The 27,503-nt window shown below is 45.0% G+C and overlaps 1 protein-coding gene across 1 annotated transcript; it reads right to left on the reverse strand.

Annotated features, from left to right (window-relative positions):
* Window positions 1-5,213: 5,213 nt before the first annotated feature.
* Window positions 5,214-27,503, reverse strand: YRDC (yrdC N6-threonylcarbamoyltransferase domain containing). The gene is made up of 6 exons (XM_077295942.1): window positions 27,207-27,503; window positions 19,949-20,144; window positions 17,514-17,628; window positions 13,940-14,059; window positions 13,579-13,721; window positions 5,214-5,844 (listed from the first exon to the last, which is right to left on the reverse strand). Exons 1-6 carry the CDS (start codon window positions 27,343-27,345, stop codon window positions 5,784-5,786), a joined length of 774 nt encoding a protein of 257 aa, XP_077152057.1. The 5' UTR covers window positions 27,346-27,503; the 3' UTR covers window positions 5,214-5,783.

Genomic DNA, 27,503 nt, shown 5'->3' on the forward strand with positions numbered 1-27,503 from the left:
TGTTTTTTCAAGATACCACAGAATGATGGAAGGAAACGAGTCTATACAAACCTGTATGTAATAAACCATTTAAGGGCTTCATCTTAATCTCAAGTCATGACGACCCAATGGATGAACGATCTGCCGGAAGATTGATCCCGTGCAAGCCTAAAGACAAACATAAGGGAGGGAACTAAGGGTGCTATCCTAAGGGACTAACAGGAAACAGAATTACCGGTAGGTCTAATTCCCTTTTCCCATTACGTCCCTCCGGACAGCACCATGGAGAATACCAAAGAAAAGGTCCTAGGGTGGGTACAGAAGCCCAAGGACCAAAGTCCCAGGCAAGAACCAGACTAGATATATAAATGATCAGAAGAAATATAGATATCTAGAGATCCGCAAAGATAATCACCCTAATGAGTGTCTGATATACATTTATAATAGTCAATTTCAGTATGAATGTGGTGAACAAGGTATGCAGCAGAAAGAGTGAAATACACCCATTGTACCCCAATATCAATAATGAACCACAGTGAGTTATTACAGTTATTGTGATAGATACTTATAAACCCTGTAGCCCCAGAATAGGTCTAAAAAACCTTATTGCCCAGCAAAATATGGTGATAGTCATAACCACAATGCAATGAGGACTGTACAGACCAATAATCGGCTGCAACACAGGACTGTTCCTTCATCAGTCCTTCTGGGCTCAGGTTAAACCTTGGTTACAGACCAGCTTACCATACTTACAAGGAGACCTGCAGGACAGAGACTGCGGGAAGATCAAACCAAAACAGTTAGTACATGGATAATGGCAAAGCATTGGGATATACGCACATTACTCATCCGGGAGATCACGTCTATTCCAAATCCTTAGATGTGTAAACCACGAGTAAGGGTTGGATATTATTGAAACTAAGGAATATGCCGTCTGGCAGGTAATATCTCCTGCCCTTACCTATGTCGGGCTTCTCATTAGAACCGCTGAAAGGGAAACGTGGATCATCACTCCTGCTTTACTGATGCTAGTCACAGGGAGTCTGGGCTCTGGAATCAGTTTAAGTGGTAGTGGGGGGCTGGTAAGAATCTGAATTTTTTTTTCTTTAAATAAAATTTTTATATATATATATATATATATATATATATATATATATATATATATATATATATATATATATATATATATATATATATATCCCCCCTGGATCCGGATTGTCAGCAGGTGTGTGGCCAGGAGTACCGCCCCCTCCCCGTGTGGCCGCCAATCCCCCTATATCCTCCGACCGCCCCCCACGCCACCGCTGCACGTGGCTGCAGCACAGCGGCGCCAGCCGCAGAAGCCAGACGGTGTCCAACTTCCAGTTTAGGCCCCGCCACGTCACTTCCGGCGCCGGAAAGAGCACACAGGGACGCGTATGGAGGCCGAGGCCCGACCCCGGGCGACTGATTCCAGTGCCGCCGGCCGACCTCACCGCACACCGCCGGCCGACCCCACCGCACACCGCCACGCCCCGCTACCGGGCGACAGACAGCCACAGGATCTGCCGAGGCACCAGGCAGGCTGAACGGACCCTGGGGGGGGGGGTGGGGGGGGGGGGGTTGGAAAATACTTACCGATGCTGGTCTCTGCAGACGGACATCCTCCGGACTCCACTCACTGTCGTGGAGCCCTACCCGGACCCCGCTCACTGTCGTGGAGCCCTACCCGGACCCACCGTGGTGCTTCCAGGGTCCGCCAGCCGGCCTGGGTATTCTCAGATGAAAAAAAAGAAAAAAAATGTAGAAATCTGTAGGGAATCCTGTCCTCCAGGAACAGGAAACCAACTGATGCATGGGAGAGGTGCCGCCCTTATGTATCTGTAGGTTTCCTGTTCCTGAAGGGCGGATCCCCTCTCTCCGTGGTGCTGTCATGAACGACCGATAAATAAAAGTTTTATGGCTGACCGGATGGATTCCATCTTGAAGGTCCGAGATCTTAGAAAGGTATTCAGCCTCCTTAATTTAATGATGGTCCTATAAGAGCCATCTGACTTAGAGACCAGAAATAAGGGGGAGTAAAATCAATTTCCCCTATTGGTCTACCGGAACCTCTACTAGAACACGTTTGGATAACAGACCTTTAATTTCCAACTATAAAGCCTTTTGCTGAGCCTGAGACTTTAGAGAAGTCAATAGGAAGGTGTCCGGAGGAACCTGAGCAAACTCTAATCTTAAGCCAGATGTCACTAGGCTAATGGCCCAGGAATTAGCAGTTATTGCATTCCATTGCTGGCAGAAGAGCAATAACCTGCCACCCACCGGCAGGTCGGAGCTACCGGGATTTATCTCCACTCTTGAAGGGACGTCTGCTAAACAGGGCACCTTTTTGCTTGGCTTCTTTGTTGCCCCAGCGGTCTGGGTTCCTATAGTCCCTCTTTCTGCCGAATGACTGCTTTCTGAAAGCTCTCCTATAGGATGGAATATATGCATTAGGGAACCCCTTCTTTCTTTAACCCGCTTTGGTGAGAATATCATCCAATACTGTGCCAAACAGACACTCACCCTGGCATGGTATGGCGCAGAGTCTAGATTTGGTCTGTGTCACCTTTTCAGCCTTTTAATCATAAGGCCCGACGGGCTGCATTGGTTAACCCAGCCGATTTGGCCACTTGGCGCAGGGAATCAGCCGAGGCGCCTGCCAAGAAGGCTGCTGCACCTCTGATTAGAGGGATAGAGGAACTTATTTTGTCTCTAGAAAGACTGGATTTTATATTCTCCTCTAACTGGTCTAACCATACCAGAATGGATCTCGCGGTACAGGTGGCAGATATTGCTGGTTTGAAGGCTCCAGTGCATGACTCCCGGGACCTTTTAAAGATCGTATCCGCTTTACAATCCAGGGGGTAGGCTAGCATTCCTGAGTCTTCCACTGGTAGAACGACGCAAGGTGGAGGCTATGCCTGCATCTACTTTGGGACCTTTTACCCAAGAAGCTAGATCTTCATCAAAGGGATATCGCCGCTTAGATGTTGAGGGAAGAAAACTTATCTGCCTTTGCTTCTCCCATTCATTTTTCATTAGATCTTTTATCGCTGGTATTACCAAGAATGTGCACCTCTTCACCTGAGAGAGACCTGCAAACATAATTTCTTGGGGAGTTTTGGGATCTTTAGTATCCGTCAACCACATAGTCCTCCGAACCAATCTGTTGGTCGGAAAACAAGTATGCTCCTCCTCTTCTGATAATGACTCCCGGGAAGAGTCTGAGCCAAGCTCGCCACTATCCGAAGATGATCTGAACTTAGGGGAGGTATATTCCCTGCTAGGCCTCTGCCTTTTAAAGTACCTTCACACTAAACGATTTACCAACGATCACGACCAGCGATACGACCTGGCCGTGATCGTTGGTAAGTCGTTGTGTGGTCGCAGCGACCAACGATCAGGGGAACGACTTCGGCATCGTTGAAACTGTCTTCAACGATGCCGAAGTCCCCCTGCAGCACCCGGGTAACCAGGGTAAACATCAGGTTACTAAGTGCAGGGCCGCGCTTAGTAACCCGATATTTACCCTGGTTACCATTGTAAAAGTAAAAAAACAAACTACATACTCACATTCTGATGTCTGTCACGTCCCCTGCCGGCGTCCACAGGGTTAAAACTGCTTTCGGCAGGAGCGCTTGCTAATGCTGCGCTGCTGCCGAGAGCTTCCTGCACTGAATGTGTCAGTGCCGGCAGTAACAGCAGTGACGTCACCGCTGTGCTCTGCTTTACGGCCGGCGCTGACACAGTCAGTGCAGGAAGCTCTCGGCAGCAGCGCAGCATTAGCAAGCGCTCCTGCCGAAAGCAGTTTTAACCCTGTGGACGCCAGGGGACGTGACAGACATCAGAATGTGAGTATGTAGTGTTTTTTTTTTTTAACTTTTACAATGGTAACCAGGGTAAATATCGGGGTACTAAGCGCGGCCCTGCACTTAGTAACCCGATGTTTACCCCGGTTACAAGTGAACACATCGCTGGATCGGCGTCACACACGCCGATCCAGCGATGACAGCGGGTGATCAGCGACGAAATAAAGTTCTGGACTTCTAGCTCCGACCAGCGATATCACAGCAGGATCCTGATCGCTGCTGCGTGTCAAACACAACGAGATCGCTATCCAGGACGCTGCAACGTCACGGATCGCTATCGTTCTCGTTGCAAAGTTGCTCAGTGTGAAGGTACCTTTAGTCCTGCTGGAACCCCCCAGGGTCTGTAGCTCTTCTCTAAACATAAGTCTAATGTCCTCTGTTCTCACTGAGGACTCTCCTCTAGCAGAGTCTGCCCAATGCAGATCTGACATAGCCTCTTGGGATAATTGTCCGGAAAGGGCTGGGAACACAGGGCACATTTTTTATGTTTGGATTTTCTGGTCTTTTTTAGCCTGAAGGGGTATATAGAAAGAAGGGACTGTCAGCTTCATTAGGTGTGATTAGTAACTCTCACCCAGTGAAGTTTGTCATCAAGGTACTGGCTGCAGAGGCAAAGGCTGAGGCGTAGAGTGACTTGACATCTTGCTTGTTCCACTCTTGTCCGTGGAACCGCTCTGTCTGGAAGGTCCTGATGCCGTAGACACCACCACTTCCTCAAGTGGGTGCATAGCGGGATCATTTGGGGACAACATCCCTGCACACCAGTAAGCCTGTAGCCGGTGCTTTTATGCAGCTTCCACTATTAGCGACGGAAACCACATTTGTTTTTTAAAATTTTCACCCGAAAGTGATAGCATCACTTCCGGGTCTTGCGATCTTCTCCATAGGTTCGTTTAGGAACAGGAAACCAACTGAGGGAGCAAGGAGGGCCACCCCTTTTATCTCTGTAGGTTTCCTGTTCCTAGGGGCGGATCCCCTCTCAGTGGGCGCGGTCGTGGCGAAGAGAAAAAGGGCATATTTATTCCTGGTACAATGGAACAGCAGTGCGCAAACTTCTACCACTCCATTCATTCCCTATGGGGCTGCCAAGCACAGCTTTTCCCAGAGAATGAATGGAGTAGGAGTAAAGCATGATTTAAAAAAAAAAAAAAAAAACCCCTCACCTATCCTGAAAGGCTTTTTTTTTTTTTTTTTTTTTTAAATTGATGACAGTTGATATTTTAAACAAGTTTGTGGAGTTCAGTAGCAGTATTACAACTTTCCTGCTTTTGCTATTGGAAAAAAAATGTATTCTGTAGGTATAGCGTTTTGTATAAGCACACGAGTAGCAATTGCAAAGTTGAAAACAGTTCTGATGGGTTTTATTTCAATTTAAAAAAAAAAAAAAACACAGAACTTTAAGGCAGGATTCAGACATGCAAAATGTGTAGTATTATGCCTGTAAACCCAGGCACAGCCGTAGGACTAATGAGTTGGCCCAGATTCTTAGGCTGCTTATTTGTTCTGTTACGTAGACTGGCAGTCAGGATAGAATTAACAACTGTAATAAAGATGCAAAAACGCATTTGTCTGTAAACGGCCTACAGTAAATAATCAGTCTGGTGCTTTAAAAATAAAGTGTCCATCTGTAATAAACAATGACTTGCTCTACTTTTTAACAGAACAGGTCATCACTAACAGTCTCTTATAAATAAATTATAAATTTTCCTGGTGTAGTCAAAGATTCCTTACATCCATATCCAAACATATGGTAATCCAATGATTAATAGGTCCTGCGAATTAAAAAGTCTAAGACATGCCACGGTTTTCAGGTTTCTGCACTTCAATGCTCACAGCCCATGACATCAAATACGTGCTGGTTTGTTGTCAAATGGATTTCTCTCAGTCTACAGTACGCAAGAGAGACAGAGGGCGTCAGGACACAGATGACAAGCTGTATCTGTTCTTCAGAATTTCCATTGTTGGAATCAGAGCACTGAAATGAGAACAAATTATAAAAGGCGAATTAATATAATGCACTTACCATTAAAAAACAAAAAAACAAACAACAAGGTATGGGCTTTTATAGCTTTACAACCACAAGAGATGACAGGGCCCCATTAATCCAGACTGCTAAAAACAAGCACCGAAAACCCAAGTACAAACAAAGTTGCTGCTTTATTTGCAATAATACCAAATATACCGTATACACTTGAGTATAAGCCGACCCGAGTACAAGCCGACCCCCCTAATTTTGCCACAAAAAGCTGGGAAAACTTAATGACTCGAGTATAAGCCTAGGGTGGAAAATACAGCAGCTACCGGTACATTTCAAAAGTAATAATAGATACCAATAAAAGTAAAATTAATTGAGACATCAGTAGGTTAAGTGTTTTTGAATATCCATATTGAATCAGGAGCCCCATATAATGCTCCATGCAGTTTATGATGGCCCCATAAGATGCTCCATATTAAAATATGCCCCATATAATCCTGCATAATGGTTAATAATGGCCCCATAAGATGCTCCATCGACACATTTGCCCCATATAATGCTGCACAAATGTTGATTATGGCCTCATAATGCTCCATAGAGATAATTTCCCCATATAGTGCTGCACAAAACATTATCGCCCCATAAGATGCTCCATACAGACACTTGCCCCATATAATGCTGCACAAACGTTTATTATGGCCCCATAAGATGCTCCATAAAGATATTTGCCCCATATAATCCTGCACAAACGTTGATTATGACCCCATAAGATGCTCCATACAAGATGCTGTCTGCTGAGCCATGTATCTATTCCTACCCTGTGTGATGCTGTGCTGAGCCATGTATCTAATCCTATCCTGTGTGATACTGTGCTGAGATGTTTATCTAAGGCTACTTTCACACTAGCATCGGTACGGGCCCGTCGCAGTGCATCGGGCCGACGCACCGACGCATACTGTGAAATAAAAGCACAACGGGGGCAGCGGATGCAGTTTTTCAATGCATCCGCTGCCCCATTGTAATGTCTGGGGAGGAGGGGGCGGAGTTTCAGCCGCGCATGCGCAGTCGGAAATGGCGGACACGAAGCACAAAAAACCGTTACATGTAACTTTGTGCCGACGGTCCGTCAAAACACGACGCATCCGTCGCAAGACAGATGCGACGTGTGGCAATCCGTCGCAATGCGTCGCTAATAGTGTTGAGCATTCCGATGCTGCAAGTATCGGGTATCGGCCGATACTTGCTGTATCGGAATTCCGATACCGGGATTCCGATACTCTTGTGGTATCGGGTATCGGGTATCGCAACAACATTAATGTTAAAATGTGTAAAAGAGAGAATTAAAATAAAAAATATCGCTATACTCACCTGTCCGACGCAGCCGGGACTTCAGCGAGGGAACCGGCAGCGTTGTTTGTTTAAAATTTGCGCTATTACTTGGTTACGTGAATTCCCGGCTTGTGATTGGTCAGGTCGGCCACGTTGCCGGGACGCGGACCAATCACAGCAAGCCGTGACGAAATTACGTCACGGCTTGCTGTGATTGGTCCGCGTCCCGGCAATATGGCCGCCCTGACCAATCACAAGCCGTGACGTCACGGGAGGCTGGACACGCGCCCATTTTAAAATGAGCGCGTCCAGCCTCCCGGCTTGTGATTGGTTGACCGCGGCGCAACCAATCACAAGCCGTGACGTCACGGGAGGCTGGACACGCGCCCATTTTAAAATGAGCGCGTGTCCAGCCTCCCGTGACGTCACGGCTTGTGATTGGTCAGGGCGGCCATATTGCCGGGACGCGGACCAATCACAGCAAGCCGTGACGTAATTTCGTCACGGCTTGCTGTGATTGGTCCGCGTCCCGGCAACATGGCCGACCTGACCAATCACAAGCCGGGAATTCACGTAACCAAGTAATAGCGCGAATTTTAAACAAACAACGCTGCCGGTTCCCTCGCTGAGGTCCAGGCTGCGTCGGACAGGTGAGTATAGCGATATTTTTTATTTTAATTCTTTCTTTTACACATTTATATGGTTCCCAGGGCCTGAAGGAGAGTTTCCTCTCCTTCAGACCCTGGGAACCATCAGGAATACCGTCCGATACTTGAGTCCCATTGACTTGTATTGGTATCGGTATCGGATTGGATCCGATATTTTGCCGGTATCGGCCGATACTTTCCGATACCGATACTTTCAAGTATCGGACGGTATCGCTCAACACTAGTCGCTAATGAAAAAGTCTATGGAGAAAAAAAACGCATCCTGTGGGCAACTTTGCAGGATGCGTTTTTTCTCCAAAACGACGCATTGTGACGTGCGTCGAACGACGCTAGTGTGAAAGTAGCCTAATCCTCTCCTGTGTGATACTGTGTGCTCAGCAGTGTATCTAATCCTACCCTGTGTGATACTGACTGAGCTGTGTATCTAATACTGTCCTGTGTGATACTGACTGCTGAGCTGTGAATCTAATCCTCTCCTATGCACTCCTCTCCCCCGTTATGTGTGATCTATATGGCGGTATTATGTGAGATCTATATGGCGTCGTTATGTGAGAAGTATATGGCGGTATTATGTGAGAACACTGGTGGTATTATGTGTGATCTATATGGCGGTATTATGTGTGCTCTATATGGCGGTATTATGTGAGAACACTATGGCGTCGTTATTTGCGATCTATATGATGGTATTATGTGAGAACTATAGGACAGTATTATGTGTGCTCTACATGGCAGTATTATGTGTGCTCTATATGGCGGTATTATGTGAGAACACTGGCGATATTATGTGAGATCTATATGGCGGTATTATGTGAGAACACTATGGCAGTATTATTTTCATAAAGGGGACCCATTCTATGGTGGTTCTGGCTGAGCACCTGCACGCGGGTCTGGAGTAATAGAGGGGGCAGCATGACCTCCAGTTAGGTGCAGTCAGGGGAAGGCTGGTGAGGCATCTGAAGAGAGGCGTCTCATTTTTATCATTACTATATGGCTACATTTCCTTCCCAGCGTCACCCCGTACTTCGCCTGTCGCCTCGCTTTCACACATCGCCAGGACAGGATCTGAGGAGGGGAATGGGGTCTGCATGCAATGTCTGGATCAGAACAGACTATCAATCAGCAGAAATGTTTCCTGGATTTCTGTGGAGCAGACGGTCCATCCATGTGTATAAAAGGCAGCGCTCTATGTACAATCCCTGGCTGCTCCACGCACCGAGCATGGTGCCCCCCCCATAGACCAGCACACTGCTCTCCTGAAATACTCTGTGCTGCTGTCACCCTGCTCCCTCCACCACATATCTCCCAGAATCCTTGCTGCCTGCCATCCTCGGTGACTGTCTACTTGTCAGTATAACTCTGCAGTCGCCAATAAAATGGCTGCTCACTGTGTTCCTGAATATCATCCTCTCTTATCCCTTAGCAAACACCCAGGAGGGGAGGAGAGGAGACATCACACACGTCAGCAGACTCCGCCCATAATTACTGCAGTGCAGTAATGTGAGCTAGTTGTACACTAGGTTTTTGTCAAAATTTCATTAGCTGCTCCCCCTAGTGTTTTAAAGTGGAAATGCCAAACCTTTTAAAATTATTTTTCATATTTTACAAAATTATAAACAAATGATAATATTTATGAAAATTCAAACATTAATTCTTTACATTTTTTTCAATCGCTGGAAAAAAATTTTTTTTGATGGCACCTTCCCTTTAAGTTCCTGTGAAGCACCCAAAGGGCAAAAAAGTGCTTGTGCTAAGACCACATAGTGAAAGTAAAAACACACCCAACATACTCGTACATACCACATGTGTCTGCCTTTCAGAGGTAATATATTACGGCTATCAAGTATTGTCACGCTGAACCTCTATTTTCGAGGCATTAATACCAGTTCAAACAGGTCTATGACCTATATGTATTGAATGCTCCCGTGTCAGGTTTATACAATGAAAAGTAGCCACAGGTATATTTATAGCTTTTTATAACATGCCGAGAGAGAGGATGGAAAAGACCAATCCCACCTAAAACAAAAGGGCTCAGTGCAATCCAACCATAACACAGAGGGCTTTTACACGTTATACTATTTACTGATAGCCTGGCAATTAGCCAACATACCCTCTATCATCATAGCAGGAGAGTAGTAGTACAATATAGCAGGAAGCTCAAAGAGTCTCTATATCATAATATTTTGCCCAAAGATTTCACCAGAATACATATATGCCTCCCCTCGGGGACTATCCGTACTGGCATATGTTCAATAAGTGACTTAGAAAGGCATTAATAAAAATAAACCCATTTATACTCATCCATAGGACCGAGCGTTCAAACGGTGCCTTTTCAGAGTGCCCAGGATCTCATGACCGGCCGTTTTCAATATTACCACGCCGTCTCATCCTAGCAGAAACTGATGTCTCCCGACAAGTTTCATCTTTTGAATCATCAGGGGGATAGCGACATTCATCATTCAGCGAGCATTGCTGACAAAATGTCTAAAAAGCATCTTATGAAATCAGCTGTATTTGAGCATTTTACAGTGACTCAAGATAAAAAACATTGTGTGTGTGTCAGTGTATGTGACCCAGATGAAAACAAATGCTGTGATGCCAAAAATCAGGCAGTGATAAAAAAAGCTCCTTCAAGAGCTTCCAATCTAAGACAACATTTACGCTGCCACCCAGAAGTTTACAAAGCTGTGATTGAAAGATCACAGCAGCACCAAGAAACCAGAGACCAGCACTTCCCGCCAAGCAAAGGAGGAGGAAAGAGCATCTCAAACATCAGTTACTAGATATTTTGTAAGTGACAAAGTTAAGGTACCTTCACACGAAACGACTTTCCAACAAGAACGACAACGATCTGTGACGTTGCAGCGTCCTGGATAGCGATATCGTTGTGTTTGACACGCAGCAGCGATCTGGATCCTGCTGTGATATCGCTGGTCGTTGAATAAAGTTCAGAACTTTCTTTGGTCGTCAGACCGGCGTGTATCGTCAGGTTTGACACCAAAAGCAACGATACCAGCGATGTTTTACGCTGGTAACCAGGGTAAATATCGGGTTACTAAGCGCAGGGCCGCGCTTAGTAACCCGATGTTTACCCTGGTTACCAGCGTAAAAGTAAAAAAAACAAACAGTACATACTCACCTGCGCGTCCCCTGCCGTCCGCTTCCTGCTCTGACTGAGCGCCGGCCCTAAAGTGAAACCGCTCTGCTGTTACGGCCGGCGCTCACACAGTACAGGAAGCGGACGCCGGGGGACGCGCAGGTGAGCATGTACTGTTTGTTATTTTTACTTTTACGCTGGTAACCAGGGTAAACATCGGGTTACTAAGCGCGGCCCTGCGCTTAGCAACCCGATGTTTACCCTGGTTACCCGGGGACCTCGGCATCGTTGGTCGCTGGAGAGCGGTCTGTGTGACAGCTCTCCAGCGACCAAACAGCGACGCTGCAGCGATCGGCATCGTTGTCGCTATCGCTGCAGCGTCGCTTCGTGTGAAGGTACCTTTACTGTAACAATGACAGACGATGTGTTTAAAAGACAGCTCATGGAGCTTGTTGTGAAGGACTGTGTACCATTATCATTATTTGCACGACCGGCTTTTACAGCTCTTAATGGAGAAATGGCCCACAAACTTGGCGTTTCTCTTGAAAGAGAAAGTATTAGAAAATTAGTGATTGAAGAAGCCCTTAACCAAAAGGAAGATCTTAAAGGGAATCGATCACCCCATTTTTCGCCTATAAGCTGCGGCCACTGCCATTAGGGGCTTATCTACAGCATTCTGTAATGCTGTAGATAAGCCCCTGATGTAACCGGAAAGATAAGAAAAACAAGTTAAGGTACCTTCACACGAAGCGACGCTGCAGCGATAGCGACAACGATGCCGATCGCTGCAGCGTCGCTGTTTGATCGCTGGGGAGCTGTCACACAGACCGCTCTCCAGCGACCAACGATGCCGAGGTCCCCGGGTAACCAGGGTAAACATCGGGTTGCTAAGCGCAGGGCCGCGCTTAGTAACCCGATGTTTACCCTGGTTACCAGCGTAAAAGTAAAAAAAACAAACAGTACATACTCACCTGCGCGTCCCCCAGCGTCTGCTTCCTGACACTTACTGAGCTCCGGCCCTAACAGCAGAGCGGTGACGTCACCGCTGTGCTTTCACTTTAGGGCCGGCGCTCAGTAAGTGTCAGGAAGCAGACGCTGGGGGACGCGCAGGTGAGTATGTACTGTTTGTTTTTTTTACTTTTACTCTGGTAACCAGGGTAAACATCGGGTTACTAAGCGCGGCCCTGCGCTTGGTAACCCGATGTTTACCCTGGTTACCAGTGTAAAACATCGCTGGTATCGTTGCTTTTGCTTTCAAACACAACGATACACGGTGATCGGACGACCAAATAAAGTTCTGGACTTTATTCAGCGACATCACAGCAGGATCCTGATCGCTGCTGCGTGTCAAACTAAACGATATCGCTAGCGAGGACGCTGCAACGTCACGGATCGCTAGCGATATCGTTACAAAGTCGTTTCGTGTGAAGGTACCTTTAGATTATACTCACCCAGAGGCAGTCCCGATACGGTCCGGGTCCTGCACCTCCCATCTTCATGTGATGACGTACTCTTCCTTGCTTTCTATCGCGGCTCCGGCGTACTTTGTCTGTCCTGTTGAGGGCAGAGCAAAGTACTGCAGTGCGCAGGCGCTGGGCCTCTCTGACCTTTCCCGGCACCTGTTGGCGCTTTGCCACCAACCCAAGTTAGTGTAGAGGTTAATCTCTAGCCTTAAAAAAAAATTTTAGGTCAGATTTGAGGTCATCTCTAAAGGAGGATCTGATGGAGGCGATACCATTTTTCAGAACAAATTCATAGACTGCACCAATGTTATTCAGTAAGTATTTTGCTGAATTTTTTTTTTTTTTTTTTACACTTACTGCACAGTGTATAATAAGTTGTAAATATGAAAAAGTTTTTTGTTCTGAAGTTGTATTCCAATAAACATTTTATGTTCTATCTAAAGAGCTTGATTATTGTATCATAATAATGATTAAAAGCCCGATGTTACCATTTTACCACAGTAAATTTGTCACTTAAACATGAGCCATGTATGAGGGAGTCGGAGTCATGGAAATTGAGGAGTCGGAGTTGGAGATTTAGCCTACAGACTCCACAGCCCTGGGTATAAACACCACATATTAGTTGGCTTCCTCCAGATATGAATGCTGCAAACCACATCCTTTTTATGTGAAGCCATACCCTCTATTGTCAGGTGAACCACAGAATATGCAATAAATGCGGCAAAAAAAAAAAAAGGTAAGAGTCCTGCCAAATTTAGCAATGTAAACCTCTGTTTTGTTGTTAAAGCTCAATTTTTAATTTTTCATACTGAAATCTATGGAGAATACACACCATTTGTGACTTCAGCTACCACAGCAACCATCAGACCCCATGTTGCCATGATCCCCAGGTAACAAGTTTTGATGGCATGACTTAGGGAGACCCTGATACTTCCCTCAAACCGCAAAGTTATAAACAACCAAGATTATAGGAATCTGCGACAGAAAATTAATAGATGGGAGCTGCAATGCTATGAGAAGGCCATGCAATTAAGTAAAGCCTTAGTGACATCTTTAAAAAAAAAAAAAGAAAAAGAAAAGGCAAACAGGTGGTCACCAAGTGGTTAAATACACATACAAGAAAACTCACAGAAATCCAAGACCACAAAAATGGGTAACCCTTTGTTAACAGTGAACTTACCATCCAGGTCGGATAACAGTAAACTTTCCAGGAACAGAAATATCCACTACAGTCGATCCTAACCTGGATTCTGGACTAGACAAGTCCCCAATAGGTCCTCCATCCACGACTAGGGACAACGTGGGCCACAGGTCTCTGAACTCCTACAACCAGAAACAAAACTAGTAATATATTCATATGTAAAGTCAAAATAGTTCTATAAAATATCAGTTTAACAAATGTATGAAGGGAGACCATAGACGATCTTACTTGGCCAGTTTCCCAATCTCTGTATAAATCCCACAAAGGTGCTAGGTTGGATCCAGTATGAGTATTACGTTTTACACCAACTTCATTACTTTAAAGCTTTTAGAGATAATACCTCAACTGACAGTGTGCTTGGCTGGGTGCTGATGTTCGCACTAGTCAGTGCCAATGGCTCGGAGCAGATCTGCGCCAGCTGTCTGATAAATGCGTGATCTGGTATACGAACACCCACCAACTGGAATAAGACAGGACCAGGATTCAGTAGAAATAAGAAAAAGGCAACTTTATTAGGTTAGAAAAATCAGGACGTGGATAAACAAAATATAAAAAATAAAGCCAAGGTCAATACAAAAAAAAAAAAAAAGTTTCCAATTACCCTTTCACAATCGGGTTTAAAAATTGGGCACACAAGAATTCTAAATAATTAGGGTAAAAAAATAAATAAATAGAACCTTAATTGCAAAGCTATAGGGGAACAGTCCTTGTGCCGCCTTACTACAGAGCCATAGGTGCTGCTTGTGCCTTTATTTGGCACTCATCTTGTCGAAATATTCTGCTCTGAAAGAAATTACTCCAAGAGCATAACTAGTGCAGCATCTAATGGATAATGCTACATTTTTTCAGGCTGAAATTCACACAAGATGTGTGTGCTTACATATAAAAATCAACACCAGAAAAGGTACAGAGGAGCCCAATAAGAGTCAAGTGATGCAGTATTACACCTCTACACAACTCAGGGTGTATGAGCCATACCACACTGCTCAACATTGAAAGTGAAAAAACCAAGGAAGAAAAAGTCATGGAGTTATGCACAGCACATTATATGCAAATTCTGAAAAACAAATTGGAATTTTCCAAACTGCGACTGATTCAGCATAGAGGATGAGCGCCACATGCAGAAATAATGCACATGAAAACAGTGCCGTGTTATCAGTGAGGTTAGTAACAAAGCCCTCCTCCCATCAAAGTTCTTACCCTTTTAATACATCACCATGATATTATATACCACTGTGCACTTACAGTTGCTAATTTAGCCTTTTCTCCCAGCTAATTCTTATGTTAGCCATTAGGTCTATGACGTCACATGACTAAAAACTGGCTACTGAATCATTCTAAGCTCTATGGAGAAACAGGAGGTCAATTTTCCCTGTATGAGTCGTCATCACTGCAAAATCAACAGCAGGGAAAGGGAGCAGCTGGGTCAGGAGGTAAAGGAGGGAGTGATTTATGTAAGGAAGAGAGACTTCCTGTTTCTACATAGAGCAGAGGAAAACAAATGATCAATTGTAAGTAAACACTGCTATATGATTGCAATATATTAAGAGGGTAAAATCTTGATGGGAGGAGGGCTTCATTAATGGTTGTCTAAGGAATGTTGTGTCATGCTGAATGAACTTGGGTACACATCGTAAATCTGCTGCTGGCAGCTCCCTTTGCAATTGCCCACCAATAATGTCTCAGATGTGCTAGGTTGGAGACACTGCAGACCATGGTAGCATATTTAGGCCACGCAGGCTGCCCACAGTAGCACAAACATCATGTGGCCTGGCATAGTCATTCAAAAATTACTCCTGGGACACTTTGGAGAAATGGTCGTACCACTGGTTGCACTATTAAATCAGTGTAATGCTGGTAGGGTACCTGGATTGCAGACTAAGGTGTTCGGCTGTATATTATGACAGCACGAAGCATAATACCGGTATGACACTGCCCATGTGTTCTTGTAAAAATCAAAGAATGGCCCATAGCGAGTCATTCTGCACTGCAAGTGAAATTAAACATCACATACCAAGCCTAAAACCTCAAACCGTGACTACACAAACTATCAGAAGGTAATGGGCTACAAATCAGGCATCCACGTACAGGCATTTCACTGACTTTATGCCACCACTGTGGGAGGCTATCATGGTGCAGAGCAAGACAGTAATGGAGGTTGGAGTTAGGGGCCATGCTCTTCAGCGACGAGTCCTGATTTGGTCTTGTATGCAATGACAGCAATTGGTCTGGAGACCACATGGGAACACTATGAAAAAGCCTTCACGAAGACACAGGTGGAATGTCTCAGGAGCCAGCTTTCTGCGCTTATACTACACTGACGTTATGAAAATCTTTTATTTTTTGCATATCACTAATGAAGCACTTACACCATGTTATTTTTATTAATTGAAATTAATGTATATGAGTAGGTCTAGATACATATACACAGGTAATTTAGTGCAAGTGTTAATATACTCATCTAGCACAGCTTTCTCTGATGTCCAGCGCCACCTGCTCCTCTCCTCAGTGAGGTCACCTCTCTAAAGACTCTCCAAGTCACACTGCGCTCTATGGGATCCACAAGTGGCTTTTACAATGTCAGTCTATGAAGCGTCAGAGCAAGGCTCCATAGACTTATACTGTAAAAGACTTCCAGCTTATGCACAGAATATAGAGTGAGCCGGATAATTACAGTGGTAGGCGAGTACCGCATATTAACACACTACATTCACATATACACGTTTAATGGGGTGGGAAGACTTAGTGGGAGGGCTTCTTTCTCATACCGAACAGTCATGTGATTTTCATAATGCCACCACTCTTCCTTGCGTTGTAAAGTCAACGTTGGGGAGTGTAGAGAATGTGAAAATCACTAATACACATGACTGTATTGGATTTCTCCTGACTAGTGTTGAGCATTCCGATACTGCAAGTATCGGGTATCGGCCGATATTTGCTGTATCGGAATTTCCGATACCGAGATCCGATACTTTTGTGGTATCGGGTATCGCAACAACATTAATGTAATAATGTGTAAAAGAGAGAATTAAAATAAAAAATATTGCTATACTCACCTCTCCGACGCAGCCTGGACCTCAGCGAGGGAACCGGCAGCGTTGTTTGTTTAAATTTCGCGCTTTTACTTGGTTACGTGAAGTCCCGGCTTGTGATTGGTCAGGGCGGCCATGTTGCCGGGACGCGGACCAATCACAGCAAGCCGTGACGAAATTACGTCACGGCTTGTTGTGATTGGTCCGCGTCCCGGCAACATGGCCGCCATTAACCAATCACAAGCCGTGACGTCACGGGAGGCTGGACATGCGCGTATTTTAAAAAGCGCGCGTGTCCAGCCTCCCGTGACGTCACGGCTTGTGATTGGTTAATGGCGGCCATGTTGCCGGGACGCGGACCAATCACAGCAAGCCGTGACGTAATTTTGTCACGGCTTGCTGTGATTGGTCCGCGTCCCGGCAACATGGCCGCCCTGACCAATCACAAGCCGGGACTTCACGTAACCAAGTAAAAGCGCGAATTTTAAACAAACAACGCTGCCGGTTCCCTCGCTGAGGTCCAGGCTGCGTCGGACAGGTGAGTATAGCAATATTTTTTATTTTAATTCTTTATTTTACACATTTATATGGATCCCAGGGTCTGAAGGAGAGTTTCCTCTCCTTCAGACCCTGGGAACCATCAGGAATACCGTCCGATACTTGAGTCCCATTGACTTGTATTGGTATCGGGTATCGGTATCGGATTGGATCCGATACTTTGCCGGTATCGGCCGATACTTTCAAGTATCGGACGGTATCGCTCAACACTACTCCTGACAACTGCCCCAGAGATGGGTTCCAAGTGTTATGGAATCAGAATGTTTGTTTCTTCCTGACTTGTATGAATACTACTGCCAATTGTATGATAAAGTCTATACTTACTGAAGTGTAAGGATTCAGCTCCTTATTAAGCTCCTCAGATCTTTCCATCACCAATGTAACTGGCCCAGGCAATAAGTCCCGAAGTAACTGGTCAGGAACATTAACCTGGCAATATCTGCATTCAAGAGAAAATCCAAATCAGACACTTGAAATGTGTATCGCTCCTTAGTAACAGATTGTCACCTATTAAAGGAGATGGCCCACCACTGCAAATCACATCCATTGTATAGGCATAAAAAATACTATTTGCAACTTACATAATTTAAAAGACAAAAATCAAACCAAAATGGCCCAGTGAAGAAATACAGCGCGTGACAAGAATTGAACACAATTTTCAAAGCACATATTTCTAAATGTGCTATTGACATGACATTCTCACCAGATGTCGGTAACAACCCATCCAATGCCCACAGGCAAAGAAATAACTTAAAACAGATGTCCATAAATGTGTAATGAGCACGGTGACTCGGTGGTTAGCACTGCAGCCTTGCAGCACTGGGTTCCTGGGGTCAAACCCCACCAAGGACAACATCTGTAAGGAGTTTGTATGTTCTCCCCGTCCTTGCGTGGGTTTATGTTACAGACATAATGATAGGGAATCTAGATTGTGAACCCCATTGGGGACAGGGCTGATCATGTCTGTAAAGTTCTGTGGTATTAAAGCGAGTAAAAACAAATAAATGTTAAATGTCAAGGAAAAAGATTTCCCTCACATTTCTTACAGTATGGCACCACCTGGTGTTCAGTGTGTAAAGCAATGTTCGGACCTAAGGAGCTGAATGCTGCTGTATGTACAGTGTGTGCTCACTGAGGAGTAGTGATGAATAGAAAAAGTCTTACACCCTGCATATATCGAAGATATTCCATTATGATCTCAAAGTAATGCACCAAATTTCTACAGAACTAGGCGGATTTCTCCTAGAACTGCAGCGTGACCTTTCCTTTGAAAGCTACCACATATTAGTGGTCACACGGCTACACAAATATAACGAAGGAAAGACCCGATCGGGTTTTAAAAGCTTTAAACTACACTTGTCTAAGCATACCTAATCACAACTATCATATTGGATTGAAATACAGCATTGTATGGATAAATAGCCACTGGGAATCCCACAAATGCTACATAGGTGCCATTTATGAAGGGGTTTGGTGACCCACATTTGCAATTTCCAGCTCATAGATGGATAGGAAGATGGGAGCCCATGTCCTGGATATGTCTATGTGTGGTGGCACTTTTCCCTTCCACTCAACTTTCCATTAATATGCTTGGATACAGCACTCTGAACAGCCAGCTTCTTTAGCAATGAGCTTTTGTGGCTTACCCCAAGTCATCAGTCTTCCCCATGATTGTGGAGCCTACTGAACAGACTAAGGGCCCTGTTTAAACGCTTAGGAAGCCTTTGTAGGTGTTTTTTGTTAGTTATTCTAAGTTACTGAGATAATGACTTTTGGGTTTTCATTAGCTGTAAGCCTTAATCATCAACATTAACAGAAATAAACACTTGAAATACAGTAGATCACTCTGTGTGTAATGACTATATATATATATATATATATATATATATATATATATATATATATATATATATATATATATATATATAAGTTTCACCTTTTATATTGAAGAACTGAAATAAATTAACTTTTTCATTATATTCTAATTCTGTGATAAGAACACACACATTATATATATATATATATATATATATATATATATATATATATACACACACACATATATACACACACACACACACATTTTTTTTTTTTTAATGATATTCTGCAGAATGGTGGGGTCCGAGTCCTAAAACCCTCACCATTTGCTCAACATACTGCTCCAAAGTGTTCAGCCTTGACTAAGCAAATGCACAAAGCGGTGTATTGACCCACAGAATCCCTATTGATACCATACTCTGCTCTGTGCGCATGCTAAAGCAAGAACAACAGTGCTTCTGTACAATCTTGAGTGACTGGTGAAGATCTCAAGACCCAGACCCCATGAATCTGCAGCGTGCGTACAGAGGTATAGCATATACAATAAAAATAAATATAATAAAAGGAGGTTTTCCAGCATCAACAAAATAATGGGCCGTGTGTAGGCAATACTTGAAAATAAAATAAGCCTTTTAATAACCTGTTGTTAAAACCCAAGATAGACATCACAAGACCACCGATAGCAGCGATTGGCTGCAGAAGTCATGTGTTGTAGATGGGATGTGTAGGTTAAGTACTGTCAACTAATAACTCATTTAACAACAGATTGTGAGCGCTGGAGAGGCTTTAACAGGTAGTCATTTTCACTAATGAACTGTGGCTCTTTTTAAACCAACATCCCTTTTAAGATGCTAATACCCCGTTAAAACCAGTGTGTGTAAAATATTTATAGGTTAGAAAATATAAAAGCAACTGTATAAAGAGATGCAAAACATACTAACCGATAAATATCCTCAATGGCCCCAACACAGATGGCCAGCGGCTTGGTCCCATTGCGTCCTTTCACGTTATAAATGTTACTAATGGACTGAGAGCTCTGTGCCAGGCATGCGATGCCATAGATGGTGTCAGTGGGCACCCCAATCACTCCAGATTGTTGTAGGACACCCACAGAGGTGTTTAAGATCTCTTTCCAACCTGGGGAAAGTGGGGTGGAAGAAAGTTACCGATATCTGACAAATATGACATTAAAAAGTAAGGAAATAAACAGCAAAGAATGTATTTAATTGAAGCTAAATAATTTCTATAGTAACAATATATTCTGCAGCATTTTACATTACAGACGGGACTTGTACAGACAATAAAGACATTACAGAACTCATACCAAAAAGAGAGGGCCCTGCTGCTCGCAAGCTGCAATCTAAGAGGAAATAGGGAGACACGCAAGGTAAATGGTAAAAAGTGCTTGTAATGTACGGTCCGGCCATCAATATAATAAATGGGGTATTCACATAGCGCTGCATGAACAAGTCACCAACCAGAATGTGCACAAGTACAGCCATAGAGGGATATTACATGCATGGAGGGAGTAAACAGATGACACAAAGGACCAGACTCCGAGAAAAATGTGTGGGCAAAACTGGGATAGTTGATTGGCCAGTCTAAAGAAATGCGTTTTTAGGCCACCATTAAAACTGTCGCTATATGGAATTAATCAAGTTGTCCTGGGTAGTGCATTACAGATAATTGGTGCAGCAGGCAAGTAGTCTTGGAGACGGGAGTGGGAGGTTTGGGTTATTGAGGAGGTTAGCCTTTGGGCACGGGTAGGGTCGTATACAGATGATGGAGATGTAGAGTGGTGCTGAAGCATGCATGGAGTGCTTTGTGGGCGAGTGATAGGTTTATATTGAAATCTGGAGTGGATGGGCAACCAGTGCAATGACTGGCACAATGTAGCGGCATCAGTTTAACGGTTGGAAAGCAATATGATCTTGGCTGCAGCATTCAGGATGGATTGGGGAGGAGAGAGAGTTTAGTAAGAGGGAGACAGATTAGTAAACAAAGAGTTGAAGTAGTCCAGACCTGAATGAATAAGGCTATGTGCACATGTTGCGGAAATTGCTGCGGATCCGCAGCAGCTTTCCATGAGTTTACAGTACAATGTAAACCTACGGAAAACGCAATCCGCAGCGCCCAAACGTGAGGAAAAAAACGTGCGGAAACGCGGCGGTTTACAATCCGCAGCATGTCAATTCTTTGCGCGGATTCCGCAGCGGTTTACACCTGCTCCATAATAGGAATCCGCAGGTGGAATCCACACAAAACTAACTTGAGCGAGTGTGATCAGATGTAGTGAGTGAACGTAATATCTGAGTAAAATATAACCTCATGACAGCAGGAGTTATGGTAGAACCAGAAATGGAAATGGCAATATCCAGCATAGGTAGGTTAGTAGAGGGAAGAAACACGAGGAGTTCAGTTTTTGTCAGATTCAGTTTTAGATAGAGGGAGGACATGATGTTACAGAAAGCTGACAGACAATCACTGGTATTTTGTAGTAATGCAGGAGTGATGTCAGGAAAAGAGGTGTATAATGGTGTGTCATCAGCACAGAGATGGTACTGAATATAACTACATACACACCCAGACTCATATTAAAGGGCGACCCAGACCAATGTCCCGGTCCCTATATATACCACTCCTACCACGTCATGAACAAACATAGGAGAACAACTGGAGTGTTAATAAAATTTGCAAAATTTATTGGAAACATAATAAAATCCTACAAAACACTTAAAAAACACCAAGTGAAAAAAAGGGACATAATAGGATATAAAGTAACCTAGTCAGTGCTAGCAGGAAGTATATATATCCTAGCGCTGTATGGTGACCTATACCGTTAAAGTATAGGGGCTATCGATATGTACCAGATTTCCCCTCCACATCAGGTCATGAAATGGCAAAAGTGACAGTTATATCTGAGGTTATGCCTGATCAGGCTTATTTAAACTATAACTTTGCCGCAACAAGAAGCCTGAAAGAAGGGGGGGAGGGGGGTTATTGCACAGTCTAAATCTCTATGGAAGCGTATATGTACTGCCAACTGGCATAGAAATGGCACCTCCCACCCCGATAGCACCCATAACTCCCAACCTTACCAGGTACTCAGTATCCCTGAATTAGGCGCTGCCCCTGCTACCCCCGACGCGCGTTTCGCTATCGGTGTGTTTGCTTACACATCCCTTTGAAGAAGCAAACACACCGATAGCGAAACGCGCGTCGGGGTAGCAGGGGCAGCGCCTAATTCAGGGATACTGAGTACCTGGTAAGGTTGGGGGTTATGGGTGCTATCGGGGTGGGAGGTGCCGTTTCTATGCCAGTTGGCAGTACATATACGCTTCCATAGAGATTTAGACTGTGCAATAACCACCCCCTTCTTTCAGGCTTCTTGTTGCGGCAAAGTTATAGTTTAAATAAGCCTGATCAGGCATAACCTCAGATATAACTGTCACTTTTGCCATTTCATGACCTGATGTGGAGGGGAAATCTGGTACATATCGATAGCCCCTATACTTTAACGGTATAGGTCACCATACAGCGCTAGGATATATATACTTCCTGCTAGCACTGACTAGGTTACTTTATATCCTATTATGTCCCTTTTTTCACTTGGTGTTTTTTAAGTGTTTTGTAGGATTTTATTATGTTTCCAATAAATTTTGCAAATTTTATTAACACACTCCAGTTGTTCTCCTATGTTTGTTCATGGTACTGAATATCAAATCTACTGATGGTTTGTGTAATAGGGGCCATATATAAGGAGAAGACGAGAGGGCCTAGAACTGAACCCTGAGGAATCACCGACAGCATGGGGAAAAGGAGCCAGGAAAAGATAGTGAAGGAGTGGTCAGAGAGGCAGGAGGAGACGCAAGACACCAGCTAAAGCAGAGGTTCTTAGCCTCAAGGTACCTGCATAAATCAGAATCAATGCAAAAATGCTCCAAGGTCGTAGACTAGAAATTTCACTAACTACAAAAACGCCATTTGAACTCATGAAGGAAACGATTTCCAAAGCTTCCCTCACACCTACATTCCTTATAATACTGTAACTAATGGAAGGAGGAAATGCCACTAGAAGAAATGAATTGTAAGGCTGCCGTCACACTAGCAGTATTTGGTCAGTATTTTACCTCAGTATGTGTAAGCCAAAACCAGGAGTGGGTGATAAATGCAGAAGTGGTGCATATGTTTCTATTATACTTTTCCTCTATTTGTTCCACTCCTGGTTTTGGCTTACACATACTGAGGTAAAATACTGACCAAATACTGCTAGTGTGACGGCAGCCTAGTGAAAAGTCAGGACTGCTCCTGGGAATCGGCAGTGACACCGCTCTTGCAAATCATGTTACTCATGTCCACATGGGAGTGATAGCATGATTAGTGGGATAACTAGTCTTGGGAAAACAATCTCACAACGAGTCACCCGCTAATTAGCATATCGCCACCAAAAATTATAAAATTGTTTTCTTTTTCCACGTATGCACTAATCAATAAAAAGAGCTTAGAAAGGGACTGTCAGCACAGAATGACTGTTCAAACAATGTGCAGGCACTCGTATCATGACACAGACAATCATTTATATGCACCTTCCCACCTATGTCCACCTTTCTCTGGCTCTAGAAAGCCAGAGCTGTCAAAGAAAATGGGTTGCAGATAGAGGGAAAACAAGCAGGTGGGAAGGTGCATATAAAGGACTAGATGGTAGCCCGATTCTAGTGCATCGGGTATTCTAGAATATGTATGTAGTTTATTTATGAAGATTTTAGAATAATACATTGAATACACAGGATTCGGCCGGCTGCGACCAATTAGCGAAGCGTGGTTCAAATCCTGTGCCAATTGGCGCCTGGACTGCACCTGTCGCTGATTGTTCGCGGCCGGCCACGCAGTATATTGCACAGCCCACGCAGTATATTGCACAGCCCACGCAGTATATTGCACAGCCCACGCAGTATATTGCACAGCCCACGCAGTATATTGCACAGCCCACGCAGTATATTGCACAGCCCACGCAGTATATTGCACAGCCCACGCAGTATATTGCACAGCCCACGCAGTATATTGCAATGTGGGCATCATATCCCTGTTAAAAAAAAAAAGAATTAAAATAAAAAATAGTTATATACTCACCTTCCATTGGACCCCGGTTCCAGGCGAAGCGTTTACAGACGCTCCTCGCGCGCTCCAGTCCCAAGAGTGCATTGCGTTCTCGCGAGATGCCGACGTAGCGGTCTCGCGAGACCGCTATGTCATCATCTCGCAAGATCGCAATGCATGGAGCGGTCACCGGAGCGTCTCGAAGAGCGGGAAAGGCCTGTTCTGGATCCGAGGGGCCGACGGACGGTGAGTAAATAACTATTTTTTTTTTTTATTTTTTTATTTTTAACATTAGATCTTTTTACTATTGATGCTGTATAGGCAACATCAATAGAAAAAATGTGGTCACACAGGCTTAATAGCAGCGTTAACAGAGTGCGTTACACCGCGGCATAACGTGGTCCGTTAACGCTGCCAATAACCCTGTGTGAGCGCTGACTGGGGTGGGGGGGGGGACGGAGTATGGAGTGGGAACTGACTGCGGGGAGTAAGGAGCGGCCATTTTGCCGCCGGACTGTGCCCGTCGCTGATTGGTCGTGGCTGTTTTGCTCCAACCAATCAGCGACTTGGGATTTCCGTGACAGACAGAAAGACGGAAGTGACCCTTAGACAATTATATAGTAGATTGGCCCCACCTTTGTGCGCAGAGCAGCGGAACTTACTTTTAAAAGTCATTCTGTGCTGACAGAGTCCTTTCACATAGTAATAAATACATGGTGGCAGTTTGGGGGCCTACAGAAGCTGTCAGGATCCCTTTAACATTTTCAAAAGCTCTGGGTGCATGCTTTGCCCACTTCAGTCACTAGTCATGGGGACAATAACCAAACCTCCTGCAGCTCTTTAGAGAAGAGTTGGACCCTAATAGAAGCAATAAGTGCTCTACTTTGGTCAGAACTGCATTTGAGCCATATTTACTCCAGTAGAGCTGAACTGTCATACGACGAGACCTGTATACTGGGGTGGGGGGGGGGGGGGGGGACACGGGCGCTATTTACACTGCTCAAAAAATAAAGAGAACACTTAAACAGAATATAACTCCAAGTAAATCAAGATTTTGGGAAATTAAACTGTCCACTTAGGAAGCAACACTGTTTGACAATCAATTTCACATGCTGCTGTGCAAATGGAATAGACAACAGATGGACATTATTGGCAATTATCAAGACACACTCAACAAAGGAGTGGTTCTGCAGGTGAGGACCACAGACCACATCTCAGTACCAATGCTTTCTGGCTGATGTTTTGGTCACTTGAATGTTGGTTGTGCTTTCTCACTCGTGGTAGCATGAGACGGACTCTACAACCCACACAAGTGGCTCAGGTAGTGCAGCTCATCCAGGATGGCACATCAATGCGAGCTGTGGCAAGAAGGTTTGCTGTGTCTGTCAGCGTAGTGTCCAGAGGCCCTACCAGGAGACAGGCCAGTACACCAGAAGACGTGGAGGGGCCATAGGAGGGCAACAACCCAGCAGCAGGACCGCTACCTCAGCTTTTGTGCAAGGAGGAACAGAAGGCGCACAGCCAGAGCCCTGCAAAATGACCTCCAGCAGGCCACAAATGTGCATGTGTCTGCACAAATGGTTAGAAACCGACTCCATGAGGATGGTCTGAGGGCCCGTCGCTTGGCATTTGCCACAGAACACCAGGATTGGCAAATTCGCCACTGGCACCCTGTGCTCTTCACAGATGAAAGCAGGTTCACACTGGGAACATGTGACAGACGTGACAGAGACTGGAGACGCTGTGGAGAGTGATCTGCTGCCAGCAACATCCTTCAGCATGACCGGTTTGGCAGTGGGTCAGTAATGGTGTGGAGTGGCATTGCTATGGAGGGCCGCACAGCCCTCCATGTGCTCGCCACAGGTAGCCTGACTGCCATTAGGTACCGAAATGAGATCCTCAGACCCCTTGTGAGACTATATGTTGGTGCGGTTAGCCCTGGGTTCCTCCTAATGCAAGACAATGCCAGACCTCATGTGGCTGGAGTGTGTCAGCAGTTCCTGCAAGATGAAGGCATTGAAGCTATGGACTGGCCCGCCCGTTCCCCAGATCTGAATCTGATTGAACACATCTGGACTTCATGTCTCGCACCATCCACCAACGTCACGTTGCACCACAGACTGTCCAGGAGTTGGCGGATGATTTAGTCCAGGTCTGGGAGGAGGTTCCTCAGGAGACCATCTGCTGCCTCTTCAGGAGCATGCCCAGGAATTGTAGGGAGGTCATACAGGCACGTGGAGGCCACACACACTACAGAGCATTATTTCCTTGTCTTGAGGCATTTCCACTGAAGTTAGATCAGCCTGTAATTTGTGTTTCCACTTTGATTTTTTAGTATCGTTCCAAATCCAGGCCTCCGTGAGATATTAATTTTGATATAGATTGATAATTTTTTATGTTTTATTGTTCTCAACGCTTTCCACTATTCAATGAATAAAAATTGGCAACTGGAATATTTCAGTATATATATATATATACCCACACACACACCAAGAATAATCCATTTACGTTAATCCTAAAGCAGTGTGTGAGTACACAACATATGGGGTGGGCACGTCAGCACAGCAAGCAGGGCAAATAAACAATGTCTGCTGGGAACGTCCCAATCAGGCCCACTTGTCAGACTGCTGGCTTGTTAGATAAGTCGTGTCACTGGTGTGAAAAACAAGTGCAATTACGCTAAGTATGATGGACAAAAGGAAATGTTATCTGGGGCGGTTGGAGGGTATGCCTGGATTGTGACGGTTGTTCTGGCAGATTGGGGGACTGTGCTGATTTGTACAGTGTCTGTGAGGTATAACACTGTGGCAGGGGCCCTGCACTGTATATTGGGGAGGGGCCATATTGCATGGTGTGGCATCATACTGTGAGTGCAATGGACACGGATCACAGTGGGTGGGGACCCTGAGTGGAAGCATAAAAAGGTCCAAGTGGGTTTATGGGTGTAAAACATCCTGCGTATAACAGCTGGGAGTGCCCATAGTGAGGAGTGCCCATAGTGAGGAGTGCCCCACCATGATCCTGCAGTCACACAGCGCCCAGCTCACAAGCAGCTCATCAGCCATAGCGCTCCATCTCCGCCCGCCATTCCTGACTCCTCACCCTTGACGTCCTTGTCCGGGCCGTTCCTGCAGCCACTGGAGCCGCCAGGCAGCTTCATCACCTTACCGGCCAGATCTCTAAGCGGAGGCTGACAGGCCATCGCAGACACCCCTCCGTACAGCCGGCCGGCCAGCCTCATCTGACAGGGTTTCCTGAGCAACCACGTGTGATATCAACACTTCCGGGGTCAGCGCCCCGCGCCGTCCCGTGATGAAGACGTCATCGGTCATCGCCTACCATCGCCGTCAACAAGTCACAGTCACACTGGTCCCTGCTCTGTGCGGCCATCACTTGCAC

The sequence above is a fragment of the Ranitomeya variabilis genome, chromosome 3 (assembly GCF_051348905.1).
Source record: "Ranitomeya variabilis isolate aRanVar5 chromosome 3, aRanVar5.hap1, whole genome shotgun sequence".
In the NCBI taxonomy this organism is placed as follows: domain Eukaryota; kingdom Metazoa; phylum Chordata; class Amphibia; order Anura; family Dendrobatidae; genus Ranitomeya; species Ranitomeya variabilis.

Bases quoted from the DNA above. Each gene is read 5' to 3' on its own strand.
- YRDC (XM_077295942.1), bottom strand. From the start codon at position 27,345: ATGAGGCTGGCCGGCCGGCTGTACGGAGGGGTGTCTGCGATGGCCTGT. The intron at 17,629-19,948 runs GTTAGTATGTTT...TCTTGAATGCAG, and splicing joins GCCATTGAGGATATTTATCG to ATATTGCCAGGTTAATGTTC. The intron at 13,722-13,939 runs GTATTATCTCTA...TTCTGGTTGTAG, and splicing joins CAAGCACACTGTCAGTTGAG to GAGTTCAGAGACCTGTGGCC.